The sequence below is a fragment of the Lutra lutra genome, chromosome 3 (assembly GCF_902655055.1).
Source record: "Lutra lutra chromosome 3, mLutLut1.2, whole genome shotgun sequence".
Classification (NCBI taxonomy): Eukaryota; Metazoa; Chordata; class Mammalia; order Carnivora; family Mustelidae; genus Lutra; species Lutra lutra.
In genome coordinates, this window is record NC_062280.1 from 105,298,815 (window position 1) to 105,323,126 (window position 24,312).

The following is a 24,312-nucleotide window of genomic DNA, read 5'->3' on the forward strand; positions in this document are numbered from 1 at the left end:
AAGAATTTATAATGAATTTAGACTAAATTGAAGTGTTTTCAGTTAGATTACAGCAATGCACTGTATTGGTTCTCCATTTTTATTGCATAGATTTTTTAACATTTTGTTAATTGTTTAAAATTTTCTTTAAAACAATCTTTTTTTTTTTTTTTTAAAGATTTTTTTATTTATTCATTTGACAGATCACAAGGAGGCAGAGAGGCAGGCAGAGAGAGAGGGAGGAAGCAGGCTCCCTGCCGAACAGAGAGCCTGATGTGGGGCTCAATCCCAGGACCCTGAGACCATGACCTGAGCCAAAGGCAGAGGCTTTAACCCACTGAGCCACCCAGGCGCCCCTCTTTAAAACAATCTTAATTCAGAGCATAAACCTCTACTTTTCAAAGCAGAAATATTTTTTGCAGATGTAGTTGCTTTGAAAGGTGGTTAACATTTCTCTGTTTTAAAGTCTTTGCTCTTTGAGCAAAAGTAGTAGGGCATTTCTTTAGTAGAGCTGTGTAGGTGGTTAGAAATCAGGAATCATTCATTTATTTGAAGAGCTGTTTACAGACGGGCTTAGGGACCGGGATGAAGGTGTGTGTGCATGTCAGTGTTTTGGAAGCTCCCTAGGTGATTCTTTGTTTGATTTAGTTATGTCTGTTGTTTGTGATTACATACTGTTTATAATTTCAGACCCATGCAGGTAATAATTCTTCTTTCATGCCCAGCTCAATAGGATGGCTTCCCACATCCTTTGATGGCTAAGTTTATCAACCAGACTTTAAAATTAGGAAATTAGAAGGGAGTTTGTTTCCTTTTTAAGGTATAATGGGGAAAGAGGACTGTATTAGTTTTACCTAGGCATGCAAGAATCTATATCTGCATGCTCTCACTTTTATCTTCTAATGTAATATAAATTCAACTCCTAAAGACCCTGATTGACGAAAATCCTATCAGTGCCTGTCTCTGAGTTCTGAATTTTCCAGTCCCTGGGCTTGGAATGTGGAGGAGATGAAAGAAAACAGACTTGAGAATATGCAAACATGAACTCAGACCTTCCAGAAGAACATCACCCAGAACTCCCCAGCTCCTAAGTTTCACTTTAAAATGTGCTTGATGCGTTATCTGAGTTTGGGTCATCTTAAGGGAGTGCAGATGTTAAAGCTCTTATTATATGCAGGTAAAGAAGAGACTAAAATGCCTGCTTGGAAGAAAACTCTGATCCTTTATCTCACTGGGATGATTTTATGTTTAATGTGCTTCTTAGAATAGTAGGGTACAAATTAAAGATTAAAGGTGTATTTTTTTTTTAATTAAAAAATTCTTTTTAAAAGATTTTTATTTATTTATTTGACAGAGATCACAAGTAGGCAGAGAGAGAGAGAGAGAGGAGGAAGCAGGGCTTGATCCCAGCACCCTGGGATCAGGACGGGAGCTGAAGGCAGAGGCTTTAACCCCCTGAGCCATCCAGGTGCCCCAAAGGTGTATTTTTGAGACTAGCCCTTATATGTTCTTAAACAGGAACAAATTTAAGTTATAACCATCTAAGAAAGACTATAGATTGTTCTTGAAATAGCATGTGATCTTACATTGTTTCCATCCTTACATTCCTCAAAGTTTATTCTGTCAAAATTTATAGTTAGCCTGTTGATGTTCAGTCCATTATTAATGTTCCCTAGGTTTTACCAACATGTATAAACATTTTTTTTTCCTCCTTCCCTGTTTGAAGAAACTCTGAAAGGAGTCAGAAACCAGTAACATCTTGTTGGAGGGTACATGTGGTGATAGAAATTGGGTATTTGGGGGGTGGCCTATTACAGGGAGTAGAGGGACTGTTGACCATATACTTTTTAATGCTACCCCCATATTAAACCTATATATAAGTAAATTTTTTTTTTAAGATTTTATTTATTTGTCAGAGAGAGAGGGAGAGAGAGTGAGCACAGGCAGACAGAATGGCAGGCAGAGGCAGAGGGAGAAGCAGGCTCCCCGCCAAGCAAGGAGCCTGATGTGGGACTCTATCCCAGGACGCTGGAATCATGACCTGAGCCGAAGGCAGCTGCTTAACCAACTGAGCCACCCAGGCGTCCCAAGTAAATTATTTTTATAAAATACTAAAATAAAGGTTCTGTGAGTATTTTAAATAATATGTGCTCCTCGTAGAGTAAGTTGAAAATAGAGGAAAGCACAAAGAAGAAAAATTATCACCAGCAGTATGCACTCCCTAGAGATAACATCTGTTATTGTTTTGTTATAGATGATCTCAATCTAAAAGAAAAAAAGCATGTTTTTATATATACACTTGTACATTTTGACAAAACAATTATATTTTGTAACCTGCTTTTTAAAATTTAACAATATATTATAAATAGTTTTCCAGATCCTTAAATATTTGCTTTCCTTGTTTTTAATTGATGCATGGTGTTCTATCATATTGAAATACTTTATTTAACCAGTTCATTCTTGTTGAATATATATATATATATATATATATATATATATCGTCTTAACTTTCTCTCACATAATTCCTTTTAAGTAAATCTGTACACATCCATAATTATTTCTAGGTATAGAATTGTTGAGTCAAAGACAGGTATTTTATTTTTTATTTGTTTCAGGGGTACAGGTCTATGATTTATCAGTCTTACACAATTTACAGTGCTCACCATAGCACATAACCTCCCCAGTGTACAAAACTGAGCCACCCTATCCCTCCCACCCACCTCTACTCCAGCATCCCTCAGTCTGTTTCCTGAGATTATGGTTTGTCTCCCTCTCTGGTTTCGTCCTGTTTCAATTTTTTTCCCTCTCTTTCCCTATGATCCTCTGCCTTGTCTCTCAAATTCCATGTATCAGTGAGATCATATGATAATTGCCTTTCTCTGATTGACTTATTTCACTTAGCATAATAGCATCTAGTTCCATCCACCTTGTTGCAAATGGCAAGATTCCATTTTTTGATAGATGCATAATATACTACTCCTCCCCCCTCCACGCACTTATGTGTGTGTGTTGTGTGTGTAAGTATTGTGTGTGTTAAGTATGTTATGGATGTGTGTATCTTGCCTCTTCTTTATCCATTCTTCCGTCAGTGGACAGCTAGGCTCTTTTCATGGTTTGGCTATTGTGGACATTGTTGCTATAAACATTGGGGTGCATGTGCCCCTTCAGATCACTATGGTTTGTGTCTTTGGGGTAAATACCCAGTAGTGCAGTTGCTGGGTCATAGGGTAGCTCTGTTTTCAACTTTTTGAGGAACCTCATACTGTTTTCCAGAGTGGCTGCACCTGCTTGCATTCCCACCAGCAGCATAGAAAGGTTCCCCTTTCTCCGCATTCTCACCAACAGCTGTCATTTCCTGACTTGTGAATTTTAGCCATTCTGACTGGTATGAGGTGGTATCTCATTGTGGTTTTGATTTGTACTTCCCTGATGCCAAGTGATTTGGAGCACTTTTTCATGTGTCTGTTGGCCATTTGGATGTCTTCTTTGCAGAAATGTCTGTTCTTCTGCCCATTTCTTGATTGGATTATTTGTTCTTTGGCCCATTTCTTGATTGGATTATTTGTTCTTTGGGTGTTGAGTTTGATAAGTTCTTTGTAGATTTTGGGTACTAGCCCTTTATCTTTTGCAAGTAACTTCTCCCATTCTGTCAGTTGTTGTTTTTTGGTTTTGTTGACTGTTTCTTTGGCTGTGCTGAAGCTTTTTATCTTGATGAGGTCCATTTTTGCCCTTGCTTCCCTTGCCTTTGGGGATGTGTCTGGGGGAAGTTGCTGTGGCTGAGGTCAAAGAGGTTGCTGCCTGTGTTCTCAAGGATTTTGATGCATTCCTGTCTTACATTTAGGTCTGTCATCCATTTTGAGTCTTATTTTTGTGTGTGGTATAAGGAGATGGTCCAGTTTCATTCTGTTGCATGTGGTGGTTCAATTTTCCCAAGACCGTTTGCTGAAGAGACTTTTTTCCAGTGGACATTCTTACCTGCTTTGTTGAAGATTAATTGACCATAGACTTGAGGGTCCATTTCTGGGCAAAGACAGTTATTTTTAGGGCATCCTTAAATTGCCTCCTGGAACAGTTGTGTTCATTTGCATTCATTATGGAGTAGGAGTAACCCTAACCATAGGCATGTGAGATTGCCCAGGCAACCAGCAGACATCTGTTAATTCATTACAGTAGAGTAGATAAAACCTGAAGATAGAGCAACTTCTGGGTTTCATTTTGTGGGTAGAAGACTATCTGGGGTATGAAAACTAATTTTATCTTATACCCAATATGTGATTGGCATCAGGCTTTGGTAGGTATTAATATAATTAAGTTTGGGATTTTTGGATATTGAGTTGCTGGCATTGGCTATGATGAATGGACTTTTTGCTGTATTGGGTTGACCTCTTCTGCTAATAGACTAAATTGTGTTTCTGCTGGCTAGCCTAGGATTCTATTGGAGGGATGTCTAAAACTGAACAGTTGCTAGATTGAAATAGGCTTAAAAGTGGGTGTCCAACTGAATTTATTAAAAGATGGAGAAGTGGCTGGGGCAGGGGGCGCTCCTGGCTGGCTCGGTCAGTAGAGCATGCAACTCTAATTCTTCTTCTTCTTCTTCTTCTTCTTTTTTTTTTTTTTTTAAGATTTTATTTATTTGAGAGAGAAAAACAGAGAGAGAGGCAGAGCCTGAGCAGGGGGAAGGAGGCAGAGGGAGAGGGAGAAGCAGACTACCTGTTGAGTAGGGAGCCCTGATGTGGGGCTCGATTCTAGGACCTTGAAATCGTGACCTGAGCTGAAGGCAGACACTTGACTGTCTGAGCCACCCAGGCACCCCAAGCACGCAACTCTTGATCTCAGGGTTATGAGTTTGAGCCCAGCGTTGGGTGTAGAGATTACTTAAAAATAAAATCTTAAAAAAAAAAAAATATGAGAAATGGCTAAATAGCCTATACCCTTGGAATCCAGAGAAAATATTGCATAATATTTAATTGCCTTTTGAAATGTTAACTGAGCATCTTATTTCAATATGAAGAGGTACTTTGCTTGTACACTAGTAGTTCTGTGAATTTCACTTTCAGATCTTGGGGGAGAATGGAGAGAAGAGGCTCTGCAAATAGTTACAAGTCTGTTAACAATGTAGCCTTGTTTACCCAGTCTTTGCCTATCTGGATTTCTGAAACTGGATTCTTTAGCTCTGTGAACTAGTTAGCACAAGAGCACTCCTTTCGTTTTTAGGGTGCTTGGAATTGTAAGCATGCTGGAGAAAACACAATCATGTATATCTTAGTTGGATGAGTGTACCCTGCCACTGTTAGGATTTGGTGTTGTAAAGGGATTAATAGAAGTGAGCTAGGAATGGTTTATCTGTGGAAGCCTCTGGAATTGCCCCTTAATGTCTGTCTGTGTTACGGACATTTCATAGTGGGAAGGTTACAGAAATCAAAAGGCTATTAGTTTTGAAACCAGAAGCCTGCTAGTCACAATGTTAACATTTTTTATTTGTAAAGCGAAGGAGCCAAGATTGCTTCATTTAATAGGTGGGGCCTTAGCTATGAGATAGATCTATACAGTGTAGGCTCTTTCAAAGAGTACTACTTCTGAGTATTATCTGTTTTGTAAAATTTAAGTGACACTGTTATTTCCCCTCATTTTTGGTTTTGATCTCTTAGTAAATCTTATATTTTTATCACAAGAATGAACCAGACAATGGAATATGAGAATACTTTCCTTTTAATTTTAACATTTTTATAAGAGTCATTTTGGGGGAGGGGGATATAAAAACTAAGGGCAGAATTAAAAATGCCATCCTTGTTACTATGAGGGAGCAGAGGAAATGTTTTAAGAAGTCCTTTATCTGAGGGGCACCTGGGTGACTCAGTTGACTGGCCGGCTCTTGATTTCAGCTTAGGTCATGATCTCAGGGTCCTGGGATTGAGCCCCACATAGAGCTCTGTGTTCAACGTGGAGTCTGCTTGTCTCTCTCCCTCTGTTCCTCCTCCCTACCCCCATGCTCTTGCTTGCTTACTCTCTCAAAATCGTAAAAAAAAAAAAAATCCTATATCTGGTTTTAAGTCACTTTTTGCTTGTGTGTTGTAAGTTTGCTGTAGATATTGGGGGCAGATAATCCTCCCCCATTTTCATTCTCACTTTTGTTTTTCTCTTTGTGAGATATTTTTAATGATCACTGAAGCATGATGAAAATTAACTTTTATTAATGAAAATGTTGAGTTCTGTCATCTGCTTCACATCTGATTTTTGCTTTTGTTTTCAGCACTGGCTAGATGGTACCAAGAGCATCAAAAAGCAAGTAAAAAGTAAGTGTTCAAAACATTGTGAAAAAGTGAATTTAATTATATGTAATTATATACTAGAAGCTCTGATTCCTAATAAAGAGATCATATTTCAGATGAATTTCTTAGCATTTCTACTTTCTAAAGATAATTTCAATTTGATACGTTGACCTACCTGCTAAGTTAATATAGGGTTAATAGTAATCTAGAGTCAAGTGCTTTATAGTTTATTTCTTGGAGGATTTGCAACTTGCAAAGGAGATTAAATTCTCATGAGATGCTTAACTTTTAGTAGTTTACTTATGTTGGAATTTTCCTGTTTGGCATTTCCCCTGCTCTATAAAATATTTTGAGACTTTAAAGATGTAACTTTTAAAAATTAAGAGTAATGAAGCGAAACAATTCACATAACATGTTATTATTCCTAGCAATAGTCAGGGGAGAATACCAATGTCCGATTTGTAATCCCGTTTGTCCTTTGTCATAAGAGGTTTTAGAGCATGTCAACTTTTGTCTTTACAAAATAATGGAACCATTGAGAATTTAGAAGTTAGTGAGGTAGGTGAAATGAATTAGAAAGTGAGGGGGGAACTTGCCATCAGCAGTTAATAACCTAGGCATTACTCAGTACTCAAAAGAAATATAGCTTCTCAGGTTTTTTTAGGGCTGTTAGATTGCACAGTCAAAACTTTTATTTGATGCATTTGGCCCAGAACTGTTAGAATTAATCTAGAACTCTCTATTCTTGGGAGGACAGCTAATTATGATAGTATTGTATGATGGTTGGTACATTTAAAAAATCTGCTGATTGATCTTTTTGTGTTAGTCAGGCTTTAATTAAGCTGTACAATATTTTGGTGTGTGAAATATTGCCATAATAACCTGTTATCTTCTGACTCTACTTCAGTAGACTGTTTAACAAATTTACTGACTGAAAATTCTTACTTGTTGAGTAGTTATATAAAAAGTTAAAAAGTATTTTTTTGTTTGTTTTTTGTTTTTTCATCACAGTTGGTTCGCCTTATTGTCTGCATCTTCGAGTTAAATTTTATTCCTCAGAACCAAATAATCTTCGTGAAGAGCTAACACGGTAAGATCATTCTAGAGCTATACAGGGTGAAGTTTTGGTCAGCTAGCTAAAGGTGCTAGAAGATTGTCTTTATAATTCTTTCCAGCTTGTAGACCACTAATGAAATGAATCTCTTGCCTTTGGTTAAGACCTCAGACAATAGAATTTCATTTTAGGGGCGCCTGGGTGGCTCAGTGGGTTAAAGCCTCTGCCTTTGGCTCAGGTCATGATCTCAGGGTCCTGGGATCGAGCCCCCCATCGGGCTCTCTGCTCGGCAGGGAGCCTGCTTTCTCCTGTTTCTCCGCCTGCCTCTCTGCCTACTTGTGGTGTCTGTCTGTCAAATAAATAAATAAAATCTTTTAAAAAAAATAGAATTTCATTTTAGGACAGTTTTTTTTTTTTTTTAAGATTTTTATTTATTCATTTGAGAGAGATACCGAGATAGGGACGGTGGTGGCAGGGAGAGACAGAGAGTGCAAGCAGGGGAGAGGGAGAAGCAGACTCCCTTCTGAGCTGGGAGCTCAACAGGGGGCTCTATCCCAAGACCTGGAGATCATGACCTGACCCAAAGGCAGATGCTTAACCATGTGAGCCACCCAGGTGCCCCAGGACAGTGTTTTTAAGTGTATAATTTTTTTTTTTCCTTTATCAATTTTCCAAATAAAGAGTTGGTTCTCTAGCATCCTGTAAAGGTAACTAGTAAGTTTTTTTTTTTTTTAAGTATCATTATCAACTCATGGGTTTTAAACAGGACTGGTATGGTTGACTATATTGCCATATTATATTTATTGATGTTGTGTTTATTGATGTTCAGAATGATCTATCTTTGGCCACTGAGAGTTTATTCAAGTTGGCTCATGACTTTACCAATTGAAATGTCATTGACTGATGGAAAATATTAGATCCTGATTTGGTTTGAATAGTTTTAAACAAACTTTAAGTAGGTTATATACAATTATTTTTATTTTGTCTTCCATATTTTTTCACTGACTCTATGTGGTAAATCCATGATTAATACACACATATTGTTTATTAAGTAAAAACTGAGTTAGTTGCTGAGTCCCTTTAGAAGGGTTTCCTCTTGAATACTCTGCCAGTGAGATTATAGCTAATCTCCATAGTTACATACATGCCCATATCCTTTCACATATGAGGGGACTTGTATTGTGAGAGTAAAGTTAAATGAGATCACAGAGCTTGTTCTCAAAAATTTGCTTAAAACCTTTATCCTTAAAGTGGTTGTACTGTAGTCTGTGGCCTTTTCTTTTCCTTGCTATTATGAACATGCTACCATCCTCCTGATGCTCATTGTCCCCGTTTTTTTGTAGTTGTTTTGTTTTGTTTTTCTTTTTTTTTCTTTTATAGGGTCTATTGCAGATAAAATTCTATAATTAAGATGTTTCTTCTTACGTTAGAAGAGTTGAATTATCTTTCAAAGTAGATTTTTCTGGTTAGTTAAATATGTGCTTTTTATTTTCCTTAGGTATTTATTTGTTCTTCAGTTAAAACAAGATATTCTCAGTGGAAAGTGAGTATTATTTAAGGTAAACCACATTTTAGGTAATTGAAAATGATTTTGAAAAATAAATTCATAGTTAATTATGAAAAAGAAATGGTCAACGTAAAGTGTGTATTATTTCCACTTACCTTAAAATGAAGCTTATGAAATTGACTTGTCTAACAAATTCGTGTTTTGGTCTCAGATTAGAGTGTCCCTTTGATACAGCAGTTCAGCTGGCAGCTTATAATCTGCAAGGTAAGCAATTCTTATGTTGACTGTTAAGAATAAAGTATAATTTTTTGGGTATATTTTTAGTTAAGAATTTTAAAAGAGTCAAAAAGATGCGCAAGAAAAGTAACACTGCTGTTGTTATGTAAACTTATGTCAATATCCAACCCTAACTATTACTTTCACTTGTTTTAGAATATTACCTTCTGTTTCTTCCTTTCATTTTATTTGCTCCCTTTCCATCTGTACATTATTTTCAAACAAAAACTGCAGTCGACTTGATCATTCAATAAGTATAACGCTATTTTTTTTTTTCCTTGAAAAGAATGCAGGGATATAGGAGTAAATTTTTGCAATAGTCGCATGTTTTGCTTTCTTTAGGTTTATTCTTAAAAATGAATCTATGGAAGAAATGCTTAGAGCATATTTTAAAGTTCCTGATGGTAATTTTAACAATAAAAAAAAGTATTTTCCAGTAAATGAGATTAATGAAAAACTCAGTTTTGTACCTTGTTAAACTGACTATACACTGTTAAGCTTAGGTTTTTTGTGGTGTGTGTGTGAAAAACTGGCAGTTTAAGAAAACTATAACTTTGGCCCTCATTCACAAAACAGAAATAAATATTCTATTGGAGTATTTGTATATACTAGAATACAAATAAAATTTAGTGATTATTAAGGCATTTATACTTTTTTGGTGATTATATATTTATACCTAATCCCTCCAGGATCAGTAGTATTTATTTGCAATTATATGGATAATAATAAGACTAAGTTCTTATGTTTTTATGGTAAACCTAATATTTTTACTTATTTTGTGCTTCCACTGTTTAAGAAAGCATATTTTCTTGTTGATAGAGGGATTGGTGACCAGAAGAAATTTCTGTACTTCAAAAACTTGCCACTAGTGTAAATTATCTACCTGCCTCCATCTACTATCCTAGTCTGTCTACAAGTTAAAATTTGCTTTCTCATCTGCAAAAAGTCAGATACTAGTGTGGAAATGCTATATCTCTAGCACTGTAATAATCAGAAATGTATAATTGCATGCATTTTTTTCTTGAAAGCACATTTTTTACATTTTACTAATTCCTGTATGAGGTTGATAATTCTAAAACTTTCATCTGCTGAAAAGCTCTCTTTGTCAGTGTATGTATTCTGCCACTTACAGCCTCATATATTTTTTCTGGGTCTCATTGTGTAACTGTCAGGATAGCCAAGGTATGTGCTTCTTGAAAATGTGATTTTCTACATTTTTGTGTATTTAACAAAACACTATGCAAAGTAGTGCTTACTGAGTACTTACTGTTTGATTAATGCATTATGGTTCTATTTTGTTATCTCTTAACTCTACTTATCACATTTTTTCCTGAGTAAAAGCTCTTTCCTGCTTTCTCTTTCATCCAGGGCACCATTATTTACATGATTCCTTCATACTTCATCATATCTTCTATATCTCTTTGTCCTGTGTCTAATATTTTGCCAAATCCTGTCTTAAGGCCCTTCAGAGTAAATTTGCTGAAGTGCTACTCCCATCTCCATAAAATGAGTTCTTTGTTTCTCATTTATGATTTTATATTTTATCAGAATAATTTTTGTTAGTAACTTTTTCTCATACTTTCAGTTTTTCCTTGCCATTTTAGTATGTATCCTGAACATTAGGTAGCAGATTTTGTTTTGTGTTTTTTAAAAAACATTATGGTCCAGGGTGGCTCCTGGGTGGCTCAGTGGGTTAAGCCTCTGCTTTCGGCTCATGTCATGATCTCAGGGTCCTGGGATCGAGTCCCTCGTCAGGGAGCCTGCTTCCTTTTTCAAAATCTTGAAAAAAAAATCATGGTCCAGACAAAAGAGCAGTTTTTTTAGTAATAAAGTTGGCATGATAATATTTTGTAAGGTTGTGGAGAAAATAGATGACAATATATTTCTAATATGTCTAATGTGTAGAGTCAGTGTTCAATAGATGAGGTATTATCAATTTTATTTTTAGCTCAAGATCTATGTATTCCTACACAGCTGGATTTTTAAAAAAAATTTTATTTATTTATTTGACAGAGATCACAGGTAGGCAGAGAGGCAGCAAGAGAGAGAGGAAGGGAAGCAGGCTCCCCGCTGAGCAGAGAGCCTGACGCGGGGCTCGATCCCAGGACCCGAGGATCATGACCTGAGCCAAAGGCAGAGTCTTTAACCCACTGAGCCACCCAGGCACCCCACAGCTGGATTTTTTTAATAAACGTGGAAATAATTTAATTTTTAAATATGAGTAAAATATTCTTTTAAAGAAAAAATGTCTAAAGTATAGAAAATTAGAATCACCTACCCTGCTTCCCAAACCCACAGTTCAGAAATAACCACAGATGGGTATACATAAATGTTTGTACTTTGTCCAGGTTTTTTCCTACTGCCTCCCTTCCCCAAATATTTTTTACTAATTTTCCTTGAAGGTTTTTTTTTAATTTAAAATACATTTTTTTAAAGATTTCATTTATTTGTGAGAGAGTGAGCATGAGCGAGGGGGAGGGGCAGAAGGAGAAGCAGACTCCCTGCTGGGCTAGATCCCAGGACCCTGGGGTCATGACCTGAATGGAAGGCAGATACTTAACCAACTAAGCCACCCAAATGCCCTTCTCTCAGTTACTTCTTTAGGATTAACAATTTATAATTCCAGGATAGAGACTGTATCTTTTTTTTTTTTTAAAGACTTATTTAAATATTTATGTGAGAGAGAGAAAAGAGAATATGCAAATAGGGGGAGGAACAGAGGGAAAGGGATAAGGCAGACTCCGTGCTCACCAAGGAAACCGACCCAGGACTGGATCCCATGACCCTGAGATCATTATCTGAACTGAAATCAAGAGTGGACGCTAGGGGCACCTGGGTGGCTCAGTGAGTTAAGCCTCTGCCTTTGGCTCAGGTCATATCTCAGGGTCTTGGAATCGAGCCCCACATCAGGCTATCTGCTCAGCAGGGAGCCTGCTTCCCCGTCTCACTGTTTGGTGCTCTGCCTACTTGTGATCTCTTTCTGTCTGTTAAATAAATAAATTAAAATCTTAAAAAAAAAAAAAAGTTGGACTCTTAACCAGTTGAGCCCCCCCTGGCACCCGAGACTGTATCTTTTAGTGGTGTGTGATGTCATGTTCTCTGCACATTAGATTCTTTTTGTTTTGTTTTGTTTTTTTAAAGAGAGAGCATGTGTACAAGCTGGGGGTGGGAAGGGGGAGAGGGAGAGAGAGTCTTAAGCAGGCTTACGCCCAGTGCAGAGCCTGACATGGGGCTTAGTCTCACAACTCTGAGATTATGACCTGACTCAAAATTAAGAGTCTGGGTGCACGTGGGTGGCTCAGTGGGTTAAGCCCCTGCCTTTGGCTCAGGTCATGTTCTCAGGGTCCTGGGATCAAGCCCCACATCTGGCTCTCTGCTCAGCAGAGAGCTTCTCCCTTCTCCCTCTTCTCCCTCTCTCTCTCTGCCTGCCTCTCTGCTACTTGTGATCTCTCTCTCTGTCAAATAAATAAATAAAACGTTTTTAAAAAAATCAAGAGTCTGATACTTAACCAACCGAACCACCTTAGGTATTCCTCTGCATATTAGATTCTTAGTAGATGCCTAGCGCTAATGGCTTTTTTAAAGGTTGCTAAGTATTTTTGTTTATTTATTATAAGGCCAAAATGTATTTCTCTAAGGAATTCTTGAAAGTTTTCAAAAGCTAAGCATTATAAGATATGAAATAAATGAACAGAAACCCATTTATTTGAAAATATACCACCAACCACAAGTATGTGATTGTGTGTATAGACATTGACAGGTTGTTAGTCTGAGCTAGATTTATTTTTGGAATGATCTGGTGTTATGACTTACTTGTAGTTTAAGAAAAGAATCTAATTTTAACAATTTTTATTAACAAAATGAGTTTTGAAGGAAGATTCAGCAGGAAATAAACTTTTTAACAAAATAAAACTTTGTGGAATTTATGTTTATAGCTGAACTTGGTGACTATGATCTTGCTGAACATAGTCCTGAACTTGTATCTGAGTTCCGGTTTGTGCCCATTCAGACTGAAGAGATGGAGCTGGCTATTTTTGAGAAATGGAAGGAATACAGGTACTTGACATTTGATCACACTTTTCTTTAACATGGCCACACTGATTTTATATTTGTTTTCTTCTCTTTCTGTTCTTGGTATAAAATTTATATTTATTATTATTTTAAACATTATTATTTTCTAAATTTTCAGAGGTCAAACACCAGCACAAGCTGAAACCAATTACCTGAATAAAGCCAAGTGGTTAGAAATGTATGGGGTTGATATGCATGTGGTCAAGGTAAGAACTGTGTTATGATGCTTTTTAAAAAGTTTTTTCCTTCAAGATTCAAGATAACTATGGCATTTTTCAGTATGAGGGAATGCACGGAGATGGCATAGCACTGGGTACTTTGGATGTATTATAAAGGTTGAGGTTAAATATGAGAATCTGACATGAAGGTTCATTATAAGAAAGAAGAGAAACAACCAAAAATCTCCAAAAAGATACATGTGTGCTTTTAAGGTGTTATTATTGTATTTTTTAGATTTTTAAACCATTTTTAATTCTTTCACCTCATATTCATAGCATCTTGTATCACTTAAGCTAAGTAGACTGTTTAAAACTTAAAATAATTTAGGAAGCAAATTTGAAAATTACAGCTTGAGAGGACTTTGAGAAGATGTATGGTGATTTAAGTTATTTCTGGTTTAAATAGCTAAATTTTTCCTGAAAGGCAGTCTTTTTAAAAATTTGTAATTTAAGTGTTAAATAGAATATGGACAGAATCTGCAAAGAGTTTTCTTTGTAGTGGAAATACACCACAGTGTATTTTCAGTGATGACATACCTTAAGACTGGTGTTACAGTAAAGTAAATGCATGTATCAGTTTCCCTGAGAATGTTGTTTTGGCTATGCTGATTGTTTAAAACACTTTGCATATTAATATTAGCCTATATATAGTTAATATAATTCAGTGTGAAAATGAACTGTGAACATGGAAAATCTGTTTTATGCAAATAAAGCTAACACATTTCGTTCTCCTTAAATTAGGCTAGAGATGGGAATGACTATAGCTTGGGACTAACTCCAACAGGAGTCCTTGTTTTTGAAGGAGAGACCAAAATTGGCTTATTTTTTTGGTAAGCAGAGTTAATGTTACAGATATTGTTTTTTTTTTTTTAATTAGTAAAAAACATCTCTGTGAAGTTAGTACATAAAATTGAATTTGACATGGCGATTCACAGACCTGTACTCCTGAGGCTAATAATACATTATATGTTTATATAAAAAAATTTAAAAAATTATTAAAAAATTGAATTTGAAAATCAAATGATTCTGAAAAGATTGTGAATAAAAGCAACTTTCTCCTGTAATACTCCTTACCCATCGTTAGTCCCCCCACCCCTGCAGAAGTAAATTTTAAACTCTTCCATCCATTTTTCCATTATGTATTAAGTGTTCACATGGACACTCTGCTGTCATGTAGTTCCATCACTGTTTTTAGTACTTCTTTTTCCACAAGCAGTCTCATTTCTCCCTACTCGGTGTTGTGTAAAAGGAAGATATTTACCCCTCCCTTTAAGCTGTGCTTCTCTTTTTAGGTCCCAACTTCTATCATTCATATTTTATATTATCAAGAATTGATTTTACTTGGATTTTGTAGCCATGGTTAAGTTCTTCACGTCTTGGCTGGTTTGTTCTAAGAATTGAAATCAGGAGATACTGTTCATATTGTTAACTCTGTGTCAGAATTGGTGTAGAGCTTTTTTGTATGCTGGTGCTATGTACGGGAGCTGAAGATGGGCCCCTGTGGTGTTTACTTCTTCACAGCATGCCAGGATTGTCAGCTCAGAGCCCACCAGTCTAAAACTCAAATTCCTATCTCGCAGTTACTTTGTATATAGCCCAATAGGCATACTTTTAATGACTTAGAGCCTGCCTGCTTTGCATGTCCCCCCAGGCAAATGTACCTGACGTCTGCTAGTCTTAGATAAGACAAATCCTGTAGCTCTCAAAGTCCTCAGACTACTCTGCCCTTCAGAGCTCTCTGACCCATACACTCCCCGCTTGCGGCCGACTGCCGTTGAGTAGAAACCCAAGACCCCTCTCCTACAAGTTGCCTTGCCCACTTCGCCTTCTTTGGTGGTAACTTTGTGCAGCCACCTCTGGAAGGTCTCCCGTTGAAGACTTCCCTTCTCATGCAACCCTGTCCAGACACCTCAGTAAAGTTCGTTGCACAATACTGCTGTCTCATGATCCTCTTTCTTTTGATCAGTCCGAAACTACTTGAGCTCACAACTGGGATTACATTTATTTTTTTTCCTGTATGGGTTTTTGTTTTTCCCAGAGTTCCTGGTTCCCCCCGACCCGCCAGTCTCACACACCCCACACAACCCTTTTTGCATTACCTGCCTTTGTCTTAGCCTTACGTTCTTTCACATCCTCAGAGTTGCACTGAATGATTCTTCTGTTCCAATTGGAACTGTCTGCTCTTCAGGTTACTCTGCAGCTTTAATCTGTTTTCTCAGCTAGGATCCTTAGTCTTATTCCAGTAATTCTTTTTTTTTTTTTTTTTTTTTTTTTTTTTTTTTTTTTTTTATTCCAGTAATTCTGATCTATTTCCTCAAGTACCTGCCTGAGCAAAGTGGGGTGTAGGAGGTAAATTCTTTGAATCCTTGGATACCCTAAAATTGTTTATTTTCTTATGTTTACTTGATAATTGGGCTGAGAATTTTAGGTTGAAAATTACTTTCTTTCAAAAAGTTGAAGATAATATTTCTCTCAAAAAGTTGGAGATAATATTTATTTTTGAATCCAGGTGTCTCTGATAGGGACTTTCTGAGAGACTTCAGTGGAACATCTTCATAATTGTCTCCTGATAGGTCAAGGAGCTCTGGGGTATTTATTTACCCAGTCCTTGATTGTTAATTCTCTGACAGTTCCAGCTTGCTCCTGCGGGCAGACGGAACACACTTCATGACCAGAGAATGCTGTAGGTGGTGAGATAAAGCATCTTTCGTATCACCTCTTAAGGTTGTTGTGAGAATCGTTTGAATTAATACATGTAAAACACTTATAAGAGTATCTGATACTTCATAGGCATTATATAAGTATTTGTTACACTTAAATAAGTGCTAGCTCTTCCCCCCCCCACCTATTATACTTACTGTTTTGGTACAACTTTTGTAAACAAGTTATGTCTTGCAATTATATTTTTTGTATAGGTTATATTTGAAAGTTAGAATGGAAGTTTTGTTTTGAATTCACAGGTCATAGAAGTACAGAGTTCATATGTGGTAGGTTGTTGAGGATTTCAGTACAGGGAGACAGAGTTGGAAAAGGGGCCATAGAGTGAGGCTTTAAAAAAAAATTTTTTTTTAAGATTATAGATGTACTTCTCAAACCAAAATTGATAGAGAAAATAGAGTTGAAGGCCCTAATCAAGAATTTGTTTTCTTTTATGTCTTTTAACAAAGCTTTATAGTCTTTCCTGTATCTAGTTCTTATGTTGGTTAGTGCTTTACACTAGGCCTGGAGACTCTCTTGTACTATAGCTGTATATATATATATATATATATGTATGTATGGATTTCCTCATTTTCTTTTTTTCTTAACATTTTTAATGTCTGATATATGTGCTGCATTGGTTTTATTAGCGATACTGCTTTTGAAATGTTTTTTTCTGTTATCCATAGGAGGCTTTGTTGGTGGGCAGTACAGGTTATGTTTACCCGCTTATCAGTTTTCATTTCAGCAATTAAGATGATTAATGTGTTAGAAGTAACAACAAACATTTTCTTTTTATTTAGAGGACATTTATTTGAAATCTGGCTTTTCTTCTGATATTATTATAGGCCCAAGATAACCAGATTGGATTTTAAGAAGAATAAATTAACCCTTGTGGTTGTAGAAGATGATGATCAGGTAGGAACTTTGCATTACTTTTTTAACAGTGACAATGTTGTGTGGTAACTCAAGTCTAATAATTTTTAATAAAGCCTTCTAAATTAAGAATTACTTTTTTTGTTAGCTCTAGCTCGCTCCTAATTGATACACAGAACATGGATGTATCTTGAATGCATTATGCATGAAAGGAGCCAGACTTGGAACATTATGACTTGTCTGGTTTCATTTATGTGATGATCTGGGAAGGGCAGACCTGTAGTAATAGAACAGATCACTGATTGTTTAGGATTAGGGAGAATGGGGAGGCTTGCCTACAAAGGAACAGCATAGAGAATTTGGGGGCATGAGAGAACTATTCTGTAACCTGATTTTGGTGGTAGTTTGTAGTCTCCCTACATTTGTCAAAATTCACAGAATCGTGAATAAATAAAAGTAACTTTATTGAATGCAAAGAAATAAATTGAAAAACATATATATAGATTAAAAGCAAGTTGGGCAAATGTCAAAAAGACTTGTATGCACAATGATGAGTGAGAAGGACTACTTAGCAGGGAACCTAAAAGAAGATTCTGAAAATTAAATAAAATTGTAATTTTGCAAATTTCAAGTTTTATTACCGAGATACATGCAAAGGATTGCCCTGTCACACAGCTTAGAAGAAAATCATAGAAGCAATAGAGCATTTTAAAAGGAAGTCTTTTGATGATACAGAGGATGATCATTATATTATCAAGAGGTGAATTGATAATGACTCAGAAGAGGCAGTTTTCCCATCTAAAAATTTATTTTAAAAATATTTTCCTTTTTATATAAGCACATGCATGATTCAGTGATATTTGTCTCTAAACCTAAAGGAAGTTCTTCAAGAAGAATAAAATACAATTCTATGTGATAGAGAAATATGGTGATAATTTAATTGGTGACACTAGTTCTTATTTGGGCCATAAGATAATTGTGCATCTTACAATCAATGTCATTTTATTTTATATATATATATATATTTTTTTTTTAATTTTTAATTTTTTTTTTAATTTTTTTTTATAAACATATATTTTTATCCCCAGGGGTATAGGTCTGTGAATCGCCAGGTTTACACACTTCACAGCACTCACCCTAGCACATACCCTCCCCAATGTCCATAACCCCATCCCCCCTCTCCCAAACCCCCTCCCCCATCAACCCTCAGTTTGTTTTGTGAGATTAAGAGTCACTTATGGTTTGTCTCCCTCCCAATCCCATCTGGTTTCATTTACTCTTCTCCTACCCCCTTAACCCCCCATGTTGCATCTCCTCTCCCTCATATCAGGGAGATCATATGATAGTTGTCTTTCTCCGATTGACTTATTTCGCTAAGCATGATACCCTCTAGTTCCATCCACGTCGTCGCAAATGGCAAGATTTCATTTCTTTTGATGGCTGCATAGTATTCCATTGTGTATATATACCACATCTTCTTTATCCATTCACCTGTTGATGGACATCTAGGTTCTTTCCATAGTTTGGCTATTGTAGACATTGCTGCTATAAACATTCGGGTGCACGTGCCCCTTCGGATCACTACGTTTGTATCTTTAGGGTAAATACCCAGCAGTGCAATTGCTGGGTCATAGGGTAGTTCTATTTTCAACATTTTGAGGAACCTCCATGCTGTTTTCCAGAGTGGTTGCGCCAGCTTGCATTCCCACCAACAGTGTAGGAGGGTTCCCCTTTTACCGCATCCTCGCCAGCATCTGTCATTTCCTGACTTGTTAATTTTAGCCATTCTGACTGGTGTGAGGTGATATCTCATGGTGGTTTTGATTTGTATTTCCCTGATGCCGAGTGATATGGAGCACTTTTTCATATGTCTGTTGGCCATCTGGATGTCGTCTTTGCAGAAATGTCTGTTCATGTCTTCTGCCCATTTCTTGATTAGATTATTTGTTCTTTGGGTGTTGAGTTTGCTAAGTTCTTTATAGATTGTGGACACTAGCCCTTTATCTGATATGATATTTTTTAATTTTTAATTTTTTTTTAAAAGATTTTATTTATTTATTTGACAGAGATCACAAGTAGACAGAGAGGCAGGCAGAGAGTGAGGAAGGGAAGCAGGCTCCCTGCTGAGCAGAGAGCCCGACACGGGGCTCGATCCCAGGACCCCGGGATCACAACCCGAGCCGAAGACAGAGGCCTTAACCCACTGAGCCACCCAGGTGCCCCATCAATGTCATTTTAGATTTGATCTTAAATAGTATTAGCTTCTTGGATATCTTTTTTTTTTTAAAGGATTTTATTTATTTATTTGACAGAGAGAGATCACAAGTAGGCAGAGAGGTAGGCAGAGAGTGAGGGGGAAGCAGGCTCCCTGCTGGGCAGAGAGCCGGATGTGGGTCTTGATCCCAGGACTTTGAGATCATGACCTGAGCTGAAGGCAGAGGCTTAACCCACTGAGCCACTCAGGTGCCCCTCTTGGATATCTTTTTGAAGGTATTTTATACACATGCGCATGCACACACAAATGTGTCTATCAATTTTTTTTACACAAAGTTACCATGCTTTTAGACTGTTCTGTACTAATCCTTTTTAAACTGTACATTATAACTTTTGGAATCTTTACCATTTGACTATATAGAATGCTTCTTTGTTCTTGTTTTAAACCAAACTGCGTGATATTCTATATAGATGTGCCCTAATTTGTTTAATAAATTCTCATTAACATTCACTATATATGCAAGAATTTGTACATTGGCATGTATCTGTAAGGATAATTTCCTGGAGGTGAATTTGCTGGTTCAAATGTGCATTCGTCCTGGATACAGAGAGCCTATTAAGGATTAAACCTCTTTCCTCAGAGGGAATTGTCACAGTTTTATCTGAAAGGTGGAAAATGGAATTTCATTATAGGTTTGATTTTTATTTCTGTTATTATGAGTGATGTTGAACATCTTTTCATATATTTGAGTTCTTTGTATTTCCTTTTCTCCAAACTCTGTTCATACATATCCTTGCCCTTTTTGTCATTTGGCCTTTTTCTTACTGGTTTTGCCCTTTGTCATAGAAACTGTAAATATTTTATATAATAGTTGTCTTTTAGCATTACTTATGATTTTTGCCACATAAAAAAATTTTAAGTAGGCAAATTTACTAATCTTTCATGGCAATCTTTCAAGGATTTTTCCTACTTTGAGGTTACATGCTTTCTCATGTTTTTTTCTGTGTGTATTTTCTGTTTGTAAGTTTTATTGAAATGTAACATATATTCAGATAAGTGCAAAAACAAGTGTGCAGCTTGTTGGATTTTCACAAACAACCTATTGTGTTGACCAGCACCCGGATGGAGAAATAAATAGAACACTGCTGTAGGGATATGCTTTCTTTTGTGCCTCCCACCAGGTACAGGCCTCCAAGGATAACAACCATTCTCCTGACTTTAACACCATACATTCGTTTTTGTTTATGTTTTGAACTTTAAGTGAAACTGGACTGACTGTTCCCTTTTTGTCTGACTTCTGTATTTAAACATTGCATTTGTGAGCCACACCCCTCTTGTAGCAGGTTGCTGTAATTGGCTCATTCTTTTACTGTTATATAGTATTCCATTTTACTTATAGACCATGCTTTTTTATCCATCCTGATGTTGATGGACATTTGAGTTGTTAGTTTACAGCCCTTAGGAGTATTGCTCTGAAGGCTAGGATAAGCACATGTTCGGCTTTTGTGGATACTATCAAACTTCAAAAGTGTTTATACATATACATATTATTATTATACATATTCATATTATACATATACATTTTCACCTGCAGTATGAGAGAGTTCCCTTTGTTCTTTTTTTTGGGCTAATGTTTGGTATTCTCTTTTTTCATTTTAGCAATTCATGTGGGTGGTTTTCATGTGCATTCCCCTGATGACTGTTTAGCACTTATTTATATATTTATTGAATATTTGGGTATTTTCTTTTATGAAGTGCCTATTCAAGTCTTTTGCTCAATTTTTTGTTGGGTCATGTGCTTTTTTCCTCATTGAAGTTCTTTATGTATTCTGAACATTAGTTCTTTGCAGATAATATGTGTTGTAAGTATCTTCTCCTTGGCTTCCTTTAACTCCCTTAATATTATGTTTTGGGGGCACCTGGGTGGCTCAGTGGGTTAAGCCTCTGCCTTTGGCTCAGGTCATGATCTCAAGGGCCTCGGATCGAGCCCCCCATTGGGCTCTGTGCCCAGCCGGGAGCCTGCTTCCCTCCCCTCCCAACCCACCTGCCTCTCTGCCTACTTGTGATCTCTTTCTCTCTCTGTCAAATAAATAAATAAAATCTTTTTTAAAAAATAGTATGTTTTGGATAGAGCATTTTTAATTTTAAAGTAATAGAATTCAGAAATTTTCTTCCTTTCTGGTCAATACTTTCTGAGTGTTAAAATTTAAGAATCTTTGCCTATATTGGAGTCATGAAAAAACTACATACAAAGTTTATGTAATGTTTTAAAGTAACAAAATAGTTTAATTTATAAAATACTGAAATTATACTGGAAAGTGCAAAAAATCTTAAATGTAATATCCATGTCACTCATTTAGATTAACATTTTTGTCATTGCTGCTTTAGAATTCTCTCTTAGAAAGGTAAATTAGTAATAGTGTATTCAATACAGCTGAGGTCTAACCCTCTGATTTGTCCCCTTTCTTCTCTGTAGCTGGCCATCATTCTTGGAGGGTATCATTCTCATACTACTTTTTCCAAATATAAAGACATCATAACACATGGTGGAATTGTTTTAAAATTTTCATAAATCATATATATATTTTTTTCTTTTTTGCAGTTTCCTTATTTTACCTAAACAGGTGTAGCCATGTAGATCAGTCCATTCATTTTAACCTATATATATAGTATTCTGTAGTATGAATAAATAATACTACAGTCATCATTTATTCATCTATCTTTTTGTATAGTTTTAAAAGATGTTATTATTTACTTGATAATTTCTCTCATTTTGGACATTTCAGGTTTTATGCCAAGTTTTACTATTATAAATGAGATTGTGAAGAAAATCTTTTGAATATAAATTTTAGTGTTAAAACCTTTTTCCTTAGAGAGGTAGTAAAGCTTAGTTGTTACAGATAGGCTCTGGAGCACAAATGGGTTCAAATTCTGGTTTCTTCTTTGTGACCTTGGACTTTATTTCTTGAACTTCAGTTTCCTTATCTGTAAAACAGAGCTAATTATAGTATCTGCTCATTGAATTAATCCGTATGAAATCCTTGGAAAAGTACCTGTGAATGTTAATTATTTTTTTTTTAAAGATTTTGTTTATTTATTTGACAGAGAGAGAGAGATCACAAGTAGGCAGAGAGAGGAAGGGAAGCAGGCTCCCTGCCTAGCAGAGAGCCCGATGTGGGGCTCGATCCCAGGACCCTGGGATCATGACCTGAGCCGAAGGCAGAGGCTTTAACCCACTGAGCCACCCAGGTGCCCCGTGAATGTTAATTATTATCATTAGATTCCTGTGAGTACGGTTACTGTGATGAATAACATGCACATTTTTAAGTTTATTGATACATATTGCCAGATCTTGTATGATCCTTTATATTATTATATATTATCCCAAAGTGTGGCAAATAAAGCCTCAGTTTTTGTTTCTCTGAGAAATGAGATCACATAAGTAGAAAGGACTCTTTTAAGAATAATTTTATATTGGCTGTGAAAATGGACTGCTTGATTTCAACTCTGCCTTTTAATGTAGGTAGCTATAGAGTGAGTTTCAGGGAGGAAACTAGATGCTTTATTATTTGATTCTTGGTATTGCTGTGGTTGTATTTGTAGCTGAGTAACAAGGAGCAGAAGTGTTGGAGCTAGTAATTACCTCTCTTTAAATCCTCTTCTTTTTCAGGGCAAAGAGCAGGAGCATACGTTTGTCTTTAGATTGGATCATCCAAAAGCATGCAAGCATTTATGGAAATGTGCTGTGGAACATCATGCGTTCTTTCGTCTCCGAGGCCCGGTTCAAAAGAGTTCTCATCGATCGGGATTTATTCGACTAGGATCACGATTTAGATACAGGTGAATGTCAATAGCTGCTTGCTATATCTTGCATTCTTTCATAAAGCCAAAAAGTGTAGGCTAACCTCTCATTTTACAGATGCAGAAACCAAGGTATAGAGAAATAAAGTGGTTCGCCATGTTTTCTCCAGGCCAAAATAAAAGACAAAGTGGTATTGTTATTGGTTGCAATTTCTGAAATAGACAGGAAAGCATTGTACTGGTATCATGGATTTTAGATCTGTCTTGACATGTACTTTATATATTAATTAACCCCCAATTTCAATTCGTATAGTAAGAGTTTTAAGGAGTCTCCATGGAATAGCTGAATGCCATATAGAAAAAGGGTATTTATTGTGCACTGAGAGGAAACTTAATCTGGGTAACATTTCTGGTTTTTTATAAACCTGAAGTTATGTTATTTTTATAGATTCCTTATGTGTTGGCCATAAGTTAAAAATGTTTTGGTTTACCTGAGGGTAGATTATTGATTGAGTTTTAAGCATGCCCTGAGAGTCACTGTGATTTAAAAAACAAATGGATAATAATCAATATTGTGGCAAGTTGATTGTGTGAGTTTCATGAAGTAAGAGTTTCTATTCTACCTATATTACAAGTGAGGAGGCATTTTCTTAACAGAATTTAAGTGAAAATCAAAGAGAGTGGGAAAATAGTTTTAAATATTTCTGGAAAATTACTCTGAAAAATGTATCACAATGAGAAAAAAATAACAAAATCTTGAGTTAATTGCAAACTGTGCATGAGGTGAGTGGAGAGAGGATAGGAGTTACATAAAAACACAGATATTCCAAAGTTATTCAGTACATTCCTAGGCACATGCATGCTTATGTAAAAACAGTATAATTTGCATGTTGTGTATTTCACACAAGCCTGAAGGAAGAAAAATGATGTAGTAAAGAGAGACATCAAGGCTATTAGTAGTAGTTCCTTCAGGATGAAGCTCAGGATGGTTCTTTTAAGAAAAAACTTAATGTAGACTTTCTCTCATGAGTATCTGATTACTGTAGGCCTTACATTGTCTTATTCCTCTTAATATGCCTCATTTATTTTAGTGGGAAAACTGAATATCAGACCACAAAAACCAGTAAACCAAGAAGATCAGCATCCTTTGAAAGAAGACCCAGCAAACGATACTCTAGAAGAACTCTACAAATGAAGGGTAAGATGCAACCTTGTTTCAAAAGACTGTTCTTCCTTAACAGTCCGTCATGTGCTGGTAATGTTTATTTGAAAGGAAGTTATCTGAATTTTGTTAATTCCAGTCAACTGAAGTACTCTTATTTATTAACTTTGGTTATGACAAAATCAGT

The 24,312-nt window shown here is 36.2% G+C and overlaps 1 protein-coding gene across 6 annotated transcripts in view; it reads left to right on the plus strand.

Moving 5' to 3' along the window:
* EPB41L5 (erythrocyte membrane protein band 4.1 like 5) overlaps positions 1 to 24,312 on the plus strand; it is a 145,030-nt gene that overhangs the window by 43,748 nt on the left and 76,970 nt on the right. For all 6 annotated transcript variants that reach the window (XM_047722604.1, XM_047722606.1, XM_047722607.1 and 3 more), the window contains exons 4-13: positions 6,230 to 6,272; positions 7,260 to 7,338; positions 8,801 to 8,845; positions 9,021 to 9,073; positions 13,021 to 13,141; positions 13,275 to 13,362; positions 14,116 to 14,204; positions 16,920 to 16,989; positions 22,833 to 23,002; positions 24,055 to 24,161. In XM_047722604.1, the coding sequence (XP_047578560.1) occupies positions 6,230 to 6,272; positions 7,260 to 7,338; positions 8,801 to 8,845; positions 9,021 to 9,073; positions 13,021 to 13,141; positions 13,275 to 13,362; positions 14,116 to 14,204; positions 16,920 to 16,989; positions 22,833 to 23,002; positions 24,055 to 24,161 (865 nt within the window). The remainder of the gene's footprint in view (positions 1 to 6,229; positions 6,273 to 7,259; positions 7,339 to 8,800; positions 8,846 to 9,020; positions 9,074 to 13,020; positions 13,142 to 13,274; positions 13,363 to 14,115; positions 14,205 to 16,919; positions 16,990 to 22,832; positions 23,003 to 24,054; positions 24,162 to 24,312) is intronic.